General features: G+C 42.2%; 1 protein-coding gene across 4 annotated transcripts in view; it reads left to right on the forward strand.

Moving 5' to 3' along the window:
• Positions 1-18,090, forward strand: part of UBXN7 (UBX domain protein 7) — a 25,229-nt gene continuing 7,139 nt past the window's right edge. Inside the window, exons 1-10 of one of the 4 annotated variants that reach the window (XM_040705823.2) lie at positions 1-197; positions 2,944-3,091; positions 5,036-5,103; positions 6,961-7,026; positions 8,993-9,105; positions 14,301-14,447; positions 14,821-14,911; positions 15,970-16,097; positions 16,529-16,922; positions 17,625-17,704. In XM_040705823.2, coding sequence (XP_040561757.1) covers positions 35-197; positions 2,944-3,091; positions 5,036-5,103; positions 6,961-7,026; positions 8,993-9,105; positions 14,301-14,447; positions 14,821-14,911; positions 15,970-16,097; positions 16,529-16,922; positions 17,625-17,704 — 1,398 coding nt within the window. In that variant the 5' untranslated portion in view covers positions 1-34. Of the gene's footprint in view, positions 198-245; positions 632-1,735; positions 1,975-2,943; positions 3,092-5,035; positions 5,104-6,960; positions 7,027-8,992; positions 9,106-14,300; positions 14,448-14,820; positions 14,912-15,969; positions 16,098-16,528; positions 16,923-17,624; positions 17,705-18,090 lie in introns of those variants that run through there. The other 3 variants (XM_422667.8, XM_046898538.1, XM_046898536.1) reach the window with 3 other exon arrangements.

Genomic DNA, 18,090 nt, shown 5'->3' on the forward strand with positions numbered 1-18,090 from the left:
GGCGGCGTGCGTGTTGTTGTGCGGCGGCGGCAAGATGGCGGCGCACGGGGGCTCGGCGGCCTCCGCGGCGCTGAAAGGGTTAATCCAGCAGTTCACCGCCATCACGGGTGAGGCACACGGAAGGCCGGGCCCGGCCCAGCTCCCCGCCGCTTCTCGCTCCGTCGAGCGGTCGGGATGGAGGCGGAGGGCCGGGCGCGGTGAGGCGGGGGCCCGGCGGGGCGGGGGGCCGGGCCTGTCAGCGGGGCGGCGGCGGGGCGGCGGGCTGGTGGCGGAGCCCGCCTCGGGGAAACGCGGCTCCGGAGAGGCGGGCAGCTCGCCCCGCGGGCCGGATAGCGGTCCGCCAGCCGGGTCCCCGCTTGGGGTCGCGCACTTCGGGCCCGCGTCGCGGGGAGCTCGCGCATCGCGTGACGGTGCTGAGCGGCGTCCTCTGGAAGTGGCCGTGCGGAGCATCGGGGCGTCGGCACCGCGCTCAGCTGCGGGCTTCGGCCCGGACACGGCGCGCTTTGGGCCTCGAGCGGGAACGGCACCCGCAAACGGGAGTGCTGGGGAGTTGCGGGGCCTGCGTTCTTCTGACAGAAACCAGCTGGAGTAAACCCTCGCCGGGATAAAAGAAGCTGCGTCTTTCGTTACAGTACGGTCCCGTGTGCGTATGGTGTTTTCGTTCTCGGCAGTGCCCGAGACACTGAAAGCCAGGCAGAGCTGTGCTGTTTGCCCAGCAGCCCTCTGCTCGTGTAGGTGGGTGATGGAGATGTCTAAGCCCTGCTCCTACGCTTCAGAAAAGAAAACAAGAACCTGCTGGGGCTCTGCCCACCCACCTCTGACAGAGAGGTTTGAGGATCTGTCGTTTTGTTGTAATAGAATGTAAGGTTCTGTGTGGAAGTGAGTTCTTGTGGAGCTGTCTGACCCTCAGTGGCTCATTGACAGGTGCTTGCTGCACAGCACACCCTCAGCAGTCTGTGTCATCAGCCTTCACCTTTGGTGTGAACCTGCTTTCTCAGGGGGGTAGACTGGATGCTCCAACCCCCATGGCTCTGTGTAAGGGCAAAAAGTTACCCACGTTTGTGTGGAAAAGGTGAAATGAATTCCATCCAGCCATCTGCTTCCAGCACACCTGATGGTGAGGAGCACTCATAGAATCTCAGAGTCACTACGGTTGGAAAAGACACCATGAACATCAAATCTAGCTGTCAACCCATGCCCACTAACCCATAGTCCTTGAATATAGTTCTCAGTCAGCAGATTTTTTTTTTTTCTTTGGTGCTCTCATCCAGAAAAGTGCTAAGAGAGTGTAGGTCTTGTGTATCTTACAGATGAAATTAAGAGATAATCAGAAATTTGTTCCAAACCTTGTGGAATAATTGGTATTTCTGTTTGCCAGCAGGAGCACTGAAAACGTTGATGTGATAATAGTTTCTTTAGGACTGAGGAAGATATTTGGTACAAATGCTTTGTATATTCATAACTTTAAAAAGCAGAAGGTTGGATATAATTTTTCTTCTGGTCCTCTTCTGGTCCTTGCTGGTAAATGAACAGCAAGGCATGACTGTGCAGTGAGGTTGCAGGGTGGTTTGTATATTCCAGACCCTGCAGGTATTGCTTCGTTTCTCCAACTGTGTTGAAGTGAGCTCCTGAAAATATCAAAGAGCAGTTAGAGTGAAAAACTACTTGATGCTTTTGTGTTTTGGTGGGGATTTTACTGGGGTTGGTTCTTTCTGCACTCTTCTGTTTTGATTAAGGTCCTCAAGCACAGCTAAGTACCATTGGGGCACTCTTGTGGCAGGTTGGTTTGTAATGTTTTTTCTTTTGGAAAAGCAGTTACCTTGGTCTGCCTGGCTTTCTTTGTGGTTTAATGTCGTGGCACAAGTCATTTAGTGTTGCTTTATCTCAACAGGTTTAAAGTGTGTTCAGTGTATCAGTCTGTTTAATCTAAAGCTCTGAGTACTTCCTGGAAAATCTCAGAGACACCCAATGAAAGTAAGTTAAATGTCTTTGTTCAAAGTGGCCTTAGCTGTCATTCTGATGCTGGGAAAGCAGAGTTTTCTTCATTTCAGTGACTTGTGGTGAAGCTGGTAAGAATTATTACAGACCAAAAGCTGCTCCCAAACTGGTTCGGCTGCCTTTTGCCACTCTTCCTCTATACCAGCTTTTCCATATTAAAATAGACTCTTTGGCAGCCTGCTACCTTATAGAGACATAGGGTAGCAAATAGACTCTTAAAAGGTTGGATGCAGGAGAGATTCAATTGGTGAAGGTGCTTTTGTTGACTGTATGGCTTTGAGGAGGCCTTAGAGGCAGACCATGTAAGGAAGAACTACAAGTGTTGCTAAGGAGTAACGTTTCATCCTGAGCAGCACGTAAGTCAGCACGTAGTTGGGCCTGGGAGCCATTCTAACAAGTGTCAGTGATGATACTACCTTTTCCCTTTTCACTTTTTCAATTTCCTTGTACATGAACCGAGCTTCTGCTTGTTTGTTTTTGCCTTCTGGAGCACCCAGTGAAACAGGGAATCTTTTCTTCCTTCTTTATGTATCTGTTAGAGGTGGGTAAAAGACTTTGGCGCTGGATTGTTATATCATATGTTAAATCAGTTGATTGTTTTGTCTTTTTTCATATAACACAACAGAAGTTGAATTTAATAAGCTTGTTAATATGTGGAAAACTGTACAAGGAAGAGGTCTAGAAAAAAAGAAGCACTCAAAAACCTTTCAGGTGGCTCCTGCAGAATTTTCTCCTGACAGAACGACAGCCACACTTCTCCTTTCCCTTTTCCCTTGAGATATGTGTTTGTCTCACCTCATAGTTGTGCCTCGGGGATAAATAGCTCCTGTGAACTGCTCTAATGATCAGTGCTTTAAAAGAGAAAGCTCGCTGGTTGGCTGTGCCAAGCGCTTCTGATCAGAACAGTTCATGAAGAATGCTTCAATATTTTTTTGGGCATTGCAGGTGCCAGTGAAAGCGTGGGAAAACATATGCTTGAAGCATGCAACAACAACCTGGAGATGGCTGTTACCATGTTGCTGGATGGTGGAGGCATAGCAGAGGAGCCCAGCACCAGTTCTGCAGCGGTGTCTGCAGTTCGACCACACACCGAGTACGTACTTGAGCATGTCTGCATAAAAATGAGTAGTCTGTCTTAAAAGTTCCATAGTGTAAGACAGAACAATTAAAACAGTTGTTCTTTCTCCTGACCTGCCATCATTTCAGTGTAATGTGTGCTTCTTTGGTGATCTTGTTTAATTGATTGCTTTGATATTTTTCTTAATAAATAAGTTTTTCTTATTGCACAAGCTGGTCTCTCTTTTGTGTACTTCAGAAGTTTTCCACTGCATGCATATGCTGTTTTTGCAGGCATAGCTTGAGTCATTGAAGTGAGGATCTAGTGAAAAGTGGGTCTTCATTTTAAATGGCTCCAGGAGTCTTGTTTTATGTTGCTTTCCTACTTAGAGAATTTTGTTATTTTGGTTTTTATGAAATGGGACTCAAGTCCCATTTGAAAGCATTTTCTTGTGTTGTCTTAACAGTAGATCATGTACACTGATGTGCAGAGGAACAAGCAACTACAAAATCTGCAGTAGTGTCTTACACATCACATGCCAATAAAGGTGCTTGGACATGGCAGAGAGTCTTTTGGTGCTGCCTGTTAACGTGCCTGCTTGGGATAAGAGGAATGTTTTGAGTGGAAGCTAATTGGTATCAGTCACATTTGTTAAAAGTTCTAAATTAAACTTAGCCGTGCTTTCTTCCTTGTGGAAGTCTTTCACTTCAGGAAAGAGGGAAATAACTTTTAAAGAAAATTCTTGCTGCTTATACTTCTGAAGCACATGTATACGTTTAAACAACTGTGTTTGTTCTAACCTCTGTAGTTAAGTGCCTCCCTGTTTGAACCTTTAACAGGTAATGAAGTTAAAAGTCTGTATCTGTAGGTATTAAGAGTTCTTATTTCTAAACAACTTGTGGAACATCAGTAACTTAATATTCAAGTTTTTGTTGGAATACTTTCTTCTTTATACTTGACACCCTTCAGGTGCTGGTCAGCTTAGTTCTAGGAAGAGAGAAAAATAAGTATGCAAATGCAAAATGGAGAATAACTAGCTTCACAACAGCGATCAAAGATGTGGAGGCTAATAGCAAGGTTAGTGCACCTTGCTGGTGGCATGAGTTACTGTTTGAAACCTGCATGGCCAGGAGCCAATATTTGCACACTTTGAATAGTCTTTGAAGAGTCCAGGGAAGTGTGCACTTTGGGAGTACTCCATAGGCCAGATGTTGAAATGGATTTTCTTCGGTGAGCCCGTGCCACTCCTTTGAGTAGATACATGAGTTAGGTAGCTGAGTTGAGTACATTCTACTGTTTCATAGCTCTTGTGATTTTGTTTCTTCTCCTAGATGTAATTTCAGTTTACATAGTGTTCTCTGTAAGCATAGCTAAGCAGCTGACAAATGAAAGGAGCCCAGCTATGAAAGCTAGTAATTGCTTCAGAATTATATGGGGGAAAATAACCATTTTGACCATCTTGTTTTACATCCTGTGGGAAAGAAAGAGCCGTGAGTTTCAGGTGAAAGTAGAAAGTCTTCCAGCAGGAGAAAGCTCGTCGTAACCAATCTTTTTTTTCCTCTCTGTGTAGATAAACAGGGGAGGAGGGTGGCAAGTGGGTTAATTGGCCTTAGCTAAGTTTTAAAAAAACTTTTCCAAGTTCTGAGGAGGTTGTGAAAGAAAAAAAAAAGTTTGAATTGGTTTTGTCAATTGAACTGACAGAAGACTGGGATCAAGGTACCACAGGATTTGTGTCGTCTTCTATCAAGATGTAGAAAAGTGCTAGCTCTTAATGCTTAATGTGCTACGTCCTGCTTCAGTGCCTTGAGTGGGAGTAGAGGATTCCTCGAGGTCTGTTTTGACTCCAAATCTCTGATTCTGTGCAACGCTACGGCAGTGTCGTTATCTGGTCCAGGTTGCAGGAGACTTGGAACACAACATAGTATGGTTTATTTAATACTTACACATTATTATCTCTGATTTTCCTTTCCTCTTTGATAGGGATGAAGTACGAGCTCCAATTCCTCAAAAACAGGAAATTTTAGTAGAGCCTGAGCCCTTGTTTGGAGGTAGGCTTGTGTTCTTATTTCATTCTTTGTTTTCTTTAAATACCTCAAAATCATCTTTATATGATGAGAAAAACAAAATTTTGTGAACACGAAGAAAGCAGTGTGCCTCTTTTTATTTGTGTTTTTGCCCTGTTGCAACTCTTCAGCCATCTAACATGTCTGCATACTTGGAAATATACTGATGTTTAAAACCTTACACATTAGAGATGCTGTATTCCCAGTGGTGTCAATTTGCTAACTCCTTTTTCGGAGGACTTCTTGAGGCACCAGCCAGTTAGCAGTATTGAGTATACATCTGTGTTCCTGGGGTTCAGAACCATGTGATACTGCTGCAAAAATGGTAGAAAGACTGGTAGGGTGAAAACTTGGGATCTGGCTGACAAGTGAAAATGGAGAGAACAAATGCATGTTTCCTGAGGAGATCCCAAAAGAAGGGTTGAACTGCATGACTGCTTGTCATTTTCTCAATTTCTCCTTTAGGAATTTAATTTGCACTTAAAACTGCATCACACAGCTGAATTAAAAATCTTGCCCCTTTTTGTCAACTAAAGACGTGGAAATGTTCATCTTTCAAGTGATCCCATATCCATAGGAAATGCTTTTTCTGTTGTTCAGTTCCTGTGCTAAAGAGGATTGTGAGGCCTAGCTTCTGTTTTACCGTGGAACTGGTTCTCACTTGATCCTGTTTTCAACATCAGAGATTTGTTTTGCCAGCATGCCCAAGCTGAGTGGTGGTTGCAGAGGAGGTTGACTTGAGGACTCTTGGAAGACATTGCACTGGCTTCTTCCTCTTGCTTTCTTTGTGACCCAGTAGAGTCTTTGACACAGCTCTATAGATGCCTGTGGGGTCACGATCCTAAGGAGCGCAGGAGTATGATCTGCAATCTTGCCTGGTCCTTTTTTAACTCACGTCACACAGACATGCTGTCCCCAGCTGCCCTACTGAGGCAATCTGTGGTAGCCTCCTGGCTCTGTCTCATCCACCAACTCTAATATTCTCACTGATAGCACTTCTGTTTATAGCGTGAAGCAGCCCAGCAGCTGGAAAGCTACTTCACTCAGGCCTTTCAGCTCTAACCTCAAGCAGGGTATGTTCCAGTTTATGGTTTGAACAGCTGCATATTGAGGTGCTTGGGTGAGCTTGGATTCTCTTCCAGTTGAGAAAACCTGTATCCGTTTGTACTCTGCCAGATATGCTGAACCACTCCAGAAGTAGAAAATATATCAGAAAAACATCCATCTGGGTTGCACTTCACATCTTCACCTGCACTGGACTTGTAGCAGCCAAGCCTGGAGAGGCAAGCGCTGCTTTTGCTGAAGTGGTCTTTCAGTTGGTATTCAAAACTACGGTGTAAATTACTCTGAAGTTGCCTGCAAGGGATTGTGCTTGTTGCTAAGCATTTAGAGGAGATAGATCCTTGCAGATACTGACACTGGATCCTGTGAAGAGCTTGGCTGGGGCCAATTCGACCAAGTTGGAATGAGATCTGGATAAGTGATTAGAAAGGGAATAGAAATGTGGAAGAAACAAATGTGTTTCCTAAGAAAGAAGGTATTCTCCATCTGGGTTTAATTGTCTGAAGTTTTCACCTACTTAGAAATCTTTAAAAATCATGCTGGGAATTATGGCATTTTGATGCTGTGACAGCACTGCCACTACATACTGATGGGCCTTTGGAGTGCTTGGCGAGCCTATGAAAAGAGGCTAACTTTATATTATTGTGTATTGCTGGTACATTTTTCTTCCCTGCTGGGAAATTTGAAGGGAGGAAGCGATGGGGAAACATGGTTCTCTTAAGCTTACTTGTTTGATAGCATGCTTTTGAAATAACTACTGAAATACTCTTTTCTTTGAAGCTCCTAAAAGACGCAGACCTGCGCGTTCAATATTTGATGGCTTTCGGGATTTTCAAACAGAAACCAGTAAGTGTCTGCTGATCAGTAACTTAGAGATTCTGTGTTGTTTTTTTAATACAAGAATGATTTCAAATTAGTTTCCACCGTAGGCTGTGATAGCTTTCAGTCGCTGAATGTTTTTTAATTGCTTACTGCATATAAAATCTGATTTTGGAATAATACTATTAGACTATTCCTTGTTGTAGTGACAGTGCTGTTTGCTGACAATACTCTGTCGTGTCTGTGGTACAGTGTATGTCATTAGTTTGTTTCTGGGGCAACCTTACATTGTTCTGAAATGGCTGAAGTGAAAGCATTGGTTAATGGATATATGAAGCAGGTACTGAGGATGCTGGGCCAAGCGCTTTCGTGTGCTACATAACATGAGACAGCATATTCTGCCTGCTTAGCTATGGCAAATACTTCTTGATAACTCTCAAAAAAGCCCTTTTCTGCTTTAGAGAGAATTCAAAATGAAGAACAGTCCAATACCTGTGTATAAATTAAGTTTACCCATTATTTTTTTTCTTTGATAGCCAGTGATGGCTCTGGCACTTGAATTAGATTTGAGTATAACCCTGAGGCTTCTTCCTTGGCCTTGTGAATTGGTTCTAGTGAATTTAATCTGTTTACCATTCCCTATCCATTCATTTGCAAGCTCTCCAAAAGACAAAGCATTGGCTGTTATGTAAGCCTTTAAGTTTCATAGAAATGGATTCTCTGAGAGCCAAACACCATTTATTTTGCAGCCCAGTTAGAGTTGTTATGCAGTTGTTATCACTGATGTTACCGGAGTGCTGAAGAGCTCTAACCAAGGACCTGGTTCCCAAGGAGTTAGGTGCTGTCATATGCCAAACTGAAAATAAGTATCATTTCTGGCTTTCCCCTGACAGCTCTGATCAGTTTTTCAGCAGTAATAATCTAATCAGGTGCTAAAGTCACTGGCAGCTATATACATTAAAATACAGAATTTACAGAAGCTTCATGCCCTTATTTTTTCTCTCTTATAGCAAAGTCCTTTAGAGATGCACGGTCTATAAAACCATGGTGAAGGTTTCTGATGAAACTTGATGTTTTATGGTAAAATTTCATGGGCGAATATCACTGTCTTGTTATCTCTGAAGAAGTGGCCCTAGACATAGAAGTCCATGTTATTTCCTGGCTCCCAGGCCTACACCACAGGTGCACTTCTATCCCTGTAGGGATCCAGTGTCTGTTCAGAAATGGTTTGTATGCTATGGCCCACTGATGTTTCCTTTCACAGTGGGAAAGCTTTAGGGTCGTGTGATAGTTACTCATTTCAGCTGACTTGGTTGCATAAAATGCATTATACCACTGTGTTTTTTAGGTGAGCAGTTTCTGTGGTTTACCTTATTTTATACAATCATGTATGTGTAGGAAATGTGTTCTGTATTGTTTTGAGTGGAAGTGATAACACCGATAGAAACTCAAAGTATGGTACTTGTTATAAACAGTCTGAAAACCTCTTTATCTAGCAGAGACTGAGGTATCCGGAGCTGACTGTGGGAAGTGTAGATATTTAATATAAACTTGCAAATATATTTCTCCAAGTGAACTAAATCTTTCTGTAGAGAGTGCCTATCCTTCAGGTATTAGAAACATTGAATTAGAAATATACTTAATAAAGCTGTAATGATACAGAGTAGCTCAGTTGTCCCAGTTTAATAGCATCAGTAGGAGCAAGTCATGGCCTTTTTAACATTTTTTTGCTTGTTTGTTTTTGAATATTGGTATGTGACCACCTCCACTGATACTTATACTGCCTAGGATGTATTTAAAAGTGAGATAAACACCCACTGCTTGCAAGGGCTAGGAGGAGTGGGGTTTTTATCTAAAGTAACAGCTGATCTTCTTTGGTGTGATCTAACCTTATGATTGTCTCACCAAAGTTTTGTGTATGGGGATATACTCAACTATAAATCTTCTGAGTATCTTGTCTAACTCAGCTCTGTTTCCTCTTGGGGCTGTGCAGTTCGACAGGAACAGGAACTACGAAATGGAGGAGCAGTAGATAAGAAACTCACTACCCTAGCAGACCTCTTCAGGCCTCCCATTGATCTGATGCACAAAGGCAGCTTTGAGACGGTGAGTTTTTTGAGTTTTGGTAAGTTCCCTGTGTGGTGGCTGTGTGCACTGTGGAAGCCCTTTGTTAGGCTCTGTATGTAGGACCATTAAAAGACCCTGTAGTGATAAATATTTGATACACTACCTCTGAAGGTCTTAACTAACAATGGTAGATTACATTTTCATTATGTTTAAATGCCAGTACAGCAAATCACACTTGGTGAAACACTTCTGTATACAAGTGAGGCTGGCCAGAATGGAAGAACTGAATCTCCTGCATGATACAGAGGTAGCTGAAGTAAGGTTGCTTTTTGGTAGGTGAGCAAAAGTACTTTGCTAGAAGCAACGTAGGCACAGCCTCGAGAGAAGCTCACGCAGTTTTGGTATTATGGCTAAATAATTTTGATACCAAAGCTACTTAAGTATCTGTGTATGGCATTGTCATGAATGTACAACTTTATGTCCAGAAGACATGTTCTTGTACAAAATCACAGTGGTCGTCTTTTGCCTCTGGCGGTGATGGAAAAATTGTCTGAGAGATTGGCCCCCTAAGAAGGGGAGAGCTAAGGGGGCTGTTGGCTTCCAGTGATCTCAGGTGTCACCGTTTCTATCTGTGCAGATAGTTCTGGTCAGAATTAGTTACCGTATGGGTTAAGGGCATAGCTAGTGATTAGAGACTATGCAGATTGGTTTGTGAACAGAGTGAACCTGTGGCTTGAGGGACCAGTAAAGGGAATTTGCATAGAAACAGCCAGTGCTGCTCTGTACTGAAATGTACACACAGTCAGCAAGTGCCCTCTAATCTCTGCTGTGGAATTTGTTTTCTAGACTTTCCTAATGTCTTACTGAAACCGTGTTAAGACCTTTAGCAGTATTTACTATGGCATCTGCTATTGTCATGCTTAGTTTCAGAGGATGATGTAACTGATTGATATGTTTGATTGCTGTAAAGTCCATGTGTTCTTATTCAGTCTTGTAAATTAAAAATAAAAGGGGAAGGGGAGGGAGTTGTATATACATACCTTGTCCTGTTCTTTGCACTGACTCAAATTTAGAGAGACGTATGTTTTCTGATATTCATGTTTGCTTTTTTTTTCTGTTCTCATACAGTTCTGTGTCTCATGCGTTACTCTTCATTTCAAAACTTCTTTGTAGAAATAATCTGTAGCTTCTCCGTTTGTGGGCCATTACCCTTTCCATTTTACCTTCTGTGACTGTACGTTCTTGTGCTGCTTCAGCCTGGGATAAAGTCAGGCCTCCTGAGAATCCAGTGACCAGAATCTTTCTCAAAATGCAATTTTAACAAGCTGCTGTTCGCTTCTTCCTTCTCTGTTCACTTAGATAAACATCTACAATAACTGAAAAAAGACTAAACACTGTCAGTTTGAGCACTTTTATTTTAGTATTACCTTGGGTGTTTGGTTTTTTTTATAATGATTGGTGTGTTCTAAGCTCTGGAGGGGTATGCAGGAATGTTCCACCAGCATTGTGTCCTGCAGACTTATGACATTATTCAAACTCAGCAATAATAGTGGTGTCTGGTCTTAGTCAGGTTTTCATGCATCTTTGTTGCTCTGGTCTTAGTAAGGTTTCCATGCATCTTTGTTGCTCAGTGTCTGTTAGGGTGCTCTAGCTTTGGTTTTCATAGTAAGTAGGCTCAGTTGTCTTTTGTTTTGCACTAGAAAATACATTTTCATTTCAATGCAAAAAAAAAAAAAAGAGAAGAAACCCACTGAAGAACCTTAACAATATGATGTGAAAAGCTGCCATTTCATTAATAAAAAATGAGCATTAATGTTTAACTTCAGCTCCATCAAAGAGTGAGCCACTAGATGCTAGTTACTCTAGGCTGGTGCCACATAAACCAGAGGCAAATGACTGATATACCAGCAAGATGTTGATGGGAAATGCCCCTTCTCTCCTCTTACAGTATTTCAGAGAAAGTGAAATGAAACTGCTGAGGGTCAATTTAGATTGCACAAGGGATTTTAACTGACATTTCCTGACTGTAAAATTGAGCTTTGATGCATATGAAGCTTCACACTCACCATCTCTTTAACACAGAACCTGCTGAGAATAAATCACTAGAGCAACAGACCAAACTTACTTTCTAAAGAAGAGTTTGGTTTTGTTCTACAATCAGATATGTTTGTTTCTTTGTGTGTATGTTGTAAAATGCAGTTTAATTTGTGCAGAGTACACTCCAAATGGACCTACTTTGCATTTCTTGTTTGGAAGCAGATAGTTTTCTGTGCTTAATGCTCCTTAGGATTTTGGCACTTCTATGAAGCAACGGTGTGACGTTGCAGTTTAAAGTCTGTCTATCTGAAATTTCCTCAGTTTACAGGTTCTCTCACTGCTTCCTGCTGATACTGATGGTTCTTAAAACTTTTTTTTTTTTTGCTTATATGAAGCAAGTAGTAATAGTTCAGAAGCTGATCTAGTTTTGTAGTTAAATAGTGTAATTATTTTTTATGTACAGTGCTTCTATGCTGTCTAGCTAGACTGTGTGTGCTGGTGTACCATTGGCTTGGGAATGGCTGGGTGATGAGGAGAACCTGGTCTTTCTGTGCTCACCAAGGCAAGGACAGTAAGTGTAATATAAATAGGATGTATCTTGGTAGGCAGATCTCATTCTGATTTTTGTCTTATCTCCCAAACTGAATTATGCTCAACTAGCAGATGTCTGGAAGCTCACAAGACACTGGCTCAGCTTCCTTGTTTCTCTCTGCCCACTGAAGGAGAGCAGTGAATTTCAACAAAGCCAAACAAAAAACTGCACAAAATTGATGAACTGTACGTGATTCGGAAAACTCAAACGAAAGAAGACGACATCTTGTTTTTAGTAGTGCATGAGATAGAGTTTCTCCAATGGAGCCAGCAGTGAGTGTAAAATAACCTTCCCTACTTTGGCTGGCTGGATTGCTGGCTTGTTGCCCTGAGTTGTTGTGATGAAAAAATGTGGATGCCTAGAAAATGGGAAGGGGAATTTAGGGGACATGGGTGGTTTTTTGCATCCGTCATGTGGTATTTAGGAATCATTGCCTCTTTCTTTGGAAGCTCCTACTCTGCTATCTGAAGTGTGAATTAGAATGCTTGCAAGGAACAGTTGCTCTGTTCTTATCCTGTTTGGGTGCTGTTTAAGTGCTAGGTACTTAGACCTCACAGAAGGAGAAGTGGTGTTGTTTGGGGACTGATGTAGTAGACAGTGTTTCTGAAGCCATCAGCCATCACTTGCAGTCTATGCAAGCCAGCTCTTGAGCCTTGCAATGTTATTTTGGTCATTGATGAAAATGATCCATCAAATATAATCTCAATACCCACAGCATTTCTTCCCTCTGCACCTTCCTACCCTTAAAGCAAACTAATATCTGTGTAAGAGCGTGGTTATATATGTATGTGAGATGGTAGCAGTATGACTTTTGTCCTCTTAAATGTTAAACGTGAAACCTATTGCTTTTACAAGGAAGTTAAAAGGAGTTTCAAGAGCTGGACCTGCTGTACAGTTGAAAACTCATCTTTCCAAAACTTGCGTGTGGAATTTCCTGCTTGCACCCTTTCAAGTGCAGTAGCTCGATGGAGGAGAGGAGGAGTCAGGTTTTCTCTAATGTTAAAAAATATGCAAAGTGTAGAAGAGTGAGATGCACTTCCAGGTATGCTAGTTATGTATCTTTGAGTTTCTTCATTTAGTCACAAATGGATTACATTAGAACACAGGACTAAGGCAATGTGATTAACTGAAGTTGCATATTGACAATGTTCCCCTTAATCTTGAGTGGTACCTCTGGGCCTCATCTTCAACTGACTGCCTAGAATTAGTTCTCAAATCCCCCGGTTAGTTCAAGATAATCTTTTAAAATAAAAGCATAATGAGTGTGTTTAAAACCATTGTCAGTTACCCAGGTGTCACGTGCCTCATTTTTTCCCTTCTGGAAACCAAATACAGGCTTCTCACATGGTGACATTAGTGATGCCTGTGAGAACAGAATGAGTATTCCACGCTTCTACGTTCGTATTTTTTTCTGTAACATTTTTCCTTTGAATAAAACAAAAATGGTCTGCGGGTCCTTCGGCTGTGCAGAGTGTATTTTGTAGGCCGAGATCTGCTGAACAGTGAGCAAGCTTCTAGCTTAATGTTTACTGGATCACCAAGTGCGTTGAGGCTTACACTTTGTTGAGCTAAGTGGATGGGGTTCACGCAGCTGTCTCGGATCAGGCAGACTGACTGTTCTGAGGTGCGCTGGCTAAAAATCCATCTGAAGTTAAAAGCTTTGGTTTGGGGAACAAACTACCACCAAAAACAGCAAAATGTTTTGTAACATTCTGATTACTCAAATTTGCTGTTAGGTGCCTTGCCAGCAGGATCGTGAATGCACTTATAAGTATATGCATACTTTTTAAAAGAGGAAGGGACGTTCATTTGCTAGTTCCAGTCTCTCCAGGTGGTAAGAGCATTCCTGCTGTTGATATAGCCCTCTTTTTTTCAACAGGTATGGCAATTCAGCGATCAGAATTACATTCTTGATCAAACTCCTACCATTATCTTGCCACCAAGCAATCAGACTATGCCAGCTTTGTGACTCAAACCAGTAAGATTTCTTCCTGCACCTTCCCGTCTTCCTCCCAACTTGCAGTCTGGATAAGGAGCATCAAAAAAGGATGCCGAATTTGGCAGTTACACAGCCATAGCGTAACTCAAAACCTTGAGAGAGAGGGGAAAAAACAAACAACAAAAAAACAAGAGAGGAGGTCCTATTGCATTTATGCATATCCTCTGTCAATTGTGTTGTCTGCTTATGTAGAAGATGATCCACAGGTTTATCTCTGGAGTGAGCAGGTCTTTCCTCTGTTGTCAGATTGGTGTGGTTGACTACACTCTTCCCTGGACAAGTACTTAATTCAGTGTGTTTCCCCACAACTCGCTCCCCAGCCCCACTGCCAAAGCTGCTTTTCCCACTCTGTGCTTGCCTTGTTGAACTCCAGCAGCTCTGTTCATCGTTGTGATTCTGTAATTTAACCAATCTCATTTAAGCAGGTCTTTCAGCCCTGCCTTCTGTTTTGTGGATGCCTTTGCGCTAGCTCGGTCCATCTTTCTCACTCTGAAGGGGTTTTGGTGAAAGTTCTGACACTGTTAGAAGCCATCACTGATCATTGCTGGCACTGTTTATGTCGTGCTCTTCAGTGTTAGCTCATGAAGCTTTTCTCTCTGCTTACAGGCCAAGGAGTGTGGTCAGATGCAGAACAAATGGCTCATGATAAACATTCAGAACGTGCAAGATTTTGCGTGCCAGTGTCTGAACCGTGATGTTTGGAGCAATGAGGCTGTGAAGAACATCATCCGGGAGCATTTCATTTTTTGGCAGGTAGAATCACAGAGTTCTGTGGGTGGGAAATTTAACGGAGCCATGCTGGTAACTTGACGTCCTGTTAGGTGGGACAGTGAAAACAGACTTCTTTCATTATTACGGCACTACTGTGGTTCTCTTGGAGAACTGCAGAGATTATGGGTATGCATTTTAATGCCTAAGCAGCCTTTTACTTCTGATTGAAAATGTTATTGCTTAACCACTAATACATGCACTGTCAGGGGTGCAAGTTCAACTTGTAGGAGTTGCTGAGACCTGTGTATACCATTTCTTGCATGCACTGTACAATAGAGAAAAACTCGGTATGTTTTCATGATCATTTGTGCTCCCTTTCCACTCAGTAACTTGCTTTTAATGTGGTATTTTGTAGGTGTATCATGACAGTGAGGAGGGGCAGAGGTACATACAGTTCTATAAATTAGCAGACTTCCCTTACGTCTCCATCCTGGATCCCAGGACAGGTAAGATAAGTGATGGTTACCTGGACTGCCAGTTGTGGGCTAGAGTACTGTCATCTTTGGCACTGTGAATGTTACACTGCAACTGAAACATCTGGGTTACTGCATTTGTCCCCGAAGAAATGAAATAGTAACTTCTGGAGGCACTAAAGGAGCAAAAGTCCCAAGCCTTTCTGAAGCACTGTGTTTGATTATGGTACTTGGTATAGCTTATTGAATACTTTGTGTAGGAATTGAAAATAGTACCACCTGGTGGTGAAACTCCAAAATCAACATTTTTTTGTAAATGGTCTTTTGAAAGCTACTTGAAATCGTGTGATAATCTATCTTAAAATATTCGTAAGGTCATTTACCCATGACATGAATACAAATCTGCAATCCCATTCCTGTCACAGTAGCTTAATGAGTCTTAGAGATGACTTATTAAATTGCCTCTGAATTTACAAATACCAATTTGATTGTTCTCTTAAAAAAAATAAATAAACGTCTACCTTCTTCTCCATTGCTTTTGAAGTTGGACCTTTTTGTTTTGTATGCCAACACTCTTGCCTCTTCTGTCATCGTAGAAGGCTGCTGTATTAATGGTTTGGTCTCGTGCTTCTCAGGAATTGAAGTAATAGTTCCTTTAATCAGAACTGAAATTTCTTGCCATTTGACTTAACCATCTCAAAACATTTTTGTTGTTGTTGAAACTGAAATTAGGATACTCTTTTTAGCACAAATGGAAGCAAATGCTGTTTACCAAGGTGCAGAATCGAAGCAGACAAGAATGTATAACTTCATAAAATTAGTGGACATCAAAGTTTTTTAATTTTGATGTCCAGTTCACCTTTCTGGATGCGTACTTTCTCAGAAAAGAACTGAAAATAAGGCTTTTCAAGGGGATAGAAGGAGGAAGCTCTGTAATTAATAGGTGGTGGCCTGTAGGCAACTGCAGTCCCACAGATGTGGATTTTTGCATAGTACGTGCACAGAAGTGAACTGATGTTTTTGACAGCTGTGTTGCAATCTTTGAGGAGTTGTTGCTGAAAATAGACTATATGATGTCATATGTTTCCTAGGCCAGAAACTAGTGGAGTGGCACCAACTGGACGTGACGTCTTTCTTGGATCAAGTGACTGGGTTCCTGAGTGAGCACGGACAGCTGGATGGGCATTCTACGAACCCTCCCCAAAAATGCTCCCGTTCAGTAAGTAGAAGGCCCTCTAGGAGGACTGCAGAAACCTGAAAGAAAATCTGGTGTGTCTGTATCTAGCCGTACTGGTTTCCAGTTCAGTAGTGTGTAAACAGACTTAATGAATTAGTGGAAGAATATGCAAAAAATGAAAGAGGTGCACTAAGGGAGTACTTTCTACCTTGATAGCTATTTTTGTTATGCTGTTTACACTTACATCATTTTTGGGTTTAACAGTCAGAGGATTGTGTGGGGGAGGAAGAAGACATATTACTCCATGTGAAGCTCCAAGGAGGAATCATTAAGCAGTTACAGTATGACTAGCTTTCCATGCTGTTTGTTCATGACAGTTTTAGTAGCTTCCCTTTGGAATGTTTGATATCGTCTTGATTTTCAGTATGTCTGAAAGTATTTTTATGCCTTTTTCTTATGTCTCTGTTCAACAGGAGAGCCTCATTGATGCCAGTGAGGACAGTCAGCTGGAAGCTGCTATCAGAGCTTCGTTACAGGAGACACATTTTGATTCCTCACAAGCCAAGCAGGAGAGTCGATCAGATGAGGAATCTGAGTCAGAGCTTTTTTCTGGAAGTGAAGAGTTTATTTCTGTTTGCGGATCTGAGGAGGAGGAGGAATCGGAGAATCCTGCCAAGTTGAGGAAGTCTCCACATAAGGACTTGGGGTATAAAAAAGAGGAGAGCCGGAGGCCTCAGCCTGAGCCCCCTGCAAGGACTGAGCCTGGGACAACGTCAAATCATAGAGTACTACCCTGCATTGATGCAGGGGTAGTGGAGGAGCCAGCTGAGAAGCCTGAAAGTATGTTGCAGGGCCTAGATGTGAATGGTGAGTGGCCACAGGTTGCTTTTTTTTTTTCATAGTGACCTGCGTTTTGCTTTTGTTCTGAGAACTTAAACCCTGACAAGCATAGTTTCAGCCCTTGTTTTGAAAAGCTAAACCTTTCCTTCTGTCTTGCTCCCTCCTTGATGCTAGATGTTTGAATGATTCACTGAGCCGACACTTTGATTTAGTGATTTAATGTTAGTCACTGAGCTCACATTCCTTAGTTTGAGACCTTGTTGTTGAATGAAATTCACATTGGTGTAATGCAGGCAGCTGTGACAGGGCTTCTACAAGTGTGGTAGAAGTGAAATAATGTCAGCTCTACCTCGTGCCTGGCTTGACTGCCTTGAGAGACTGGACTTATACAAATGAATCCCAGCAGTCTGTGTTCCTCCTTGCAGCTGTGAGCTGGGATGCAGCCCTGTGAGATACTCTCAAAGGCAGAGGTAGCACAGTGTACTTTTCTCTGGGAGCCCAGACTGATTTTGGTCACTACTGTGAACTCTTAAGTCTTGTGTGTATTTTAAACACGTGCAGTACAGGTATATCTTCAGAGACTGAAGCGCTGTGTGCTAAAAAGTTTTGTATTTGTCTCCAATCCCTAACCCTACTCCTCTATGCAGTAAAGTGTGTCACGACCAAAACTACAGAAAGCTCAATTCAGCTGCCTTGTTTGTTAACTTGTAGTCACTTCCTTTGTATTAGGACCAAAGGCACAGCTGATGCTAAGGTATCCAGATGGAAAGAGAGAACAAATTTCACTGCCTGAACAAGCTAAACTTCTGGTGAGTGTGGTTAATTGGCATTCCTTGTTTGAGTACAGGAGAGCTGCAAATGGAGAATTTATTTTCCTGTGCTGGCACCAATGACATTGGTGAAAGAAATGTTTATATCTTTGGAACAAAATGAGGCTATACAGCCTGGTCTGCAAAACTCCAGGTAGAAACTGACCTTGTTTCAGACTCATGTTTTCGTCCTTACTATTTTACATGAAAGCTTTAAATAGAAAAAAAAAAAGTTACCTTAGATCCACCATCAGCTCTCTGAAAACCAAGCGTCAGTTCAGAGGTCGACATGGAGTTCTGAGGCTGAAATAAATTCTGAGGGACACTTACTGTAGGAAACTGCTTTGCTTTGTCAGGCTTTCATTCTTACTTTGTCATAGCAGTCA

Source organism: Gallus gallus, chromosome 9 (genome assembly GCF_016699485.2).
Source record: "Gallus gallus isolate bGalGal1 chromosome 9, bGalGal1.mat.broiler.GRCg7b, whole genome shotgun sequence".
In the NCBI taxonomy this organism is placed as follows: domain Eukaryota; kingdom Metazoa; phylum Chordata; class Aves; order Galliformes; family Phasianidae; genus Gallus; species Gallus gallus.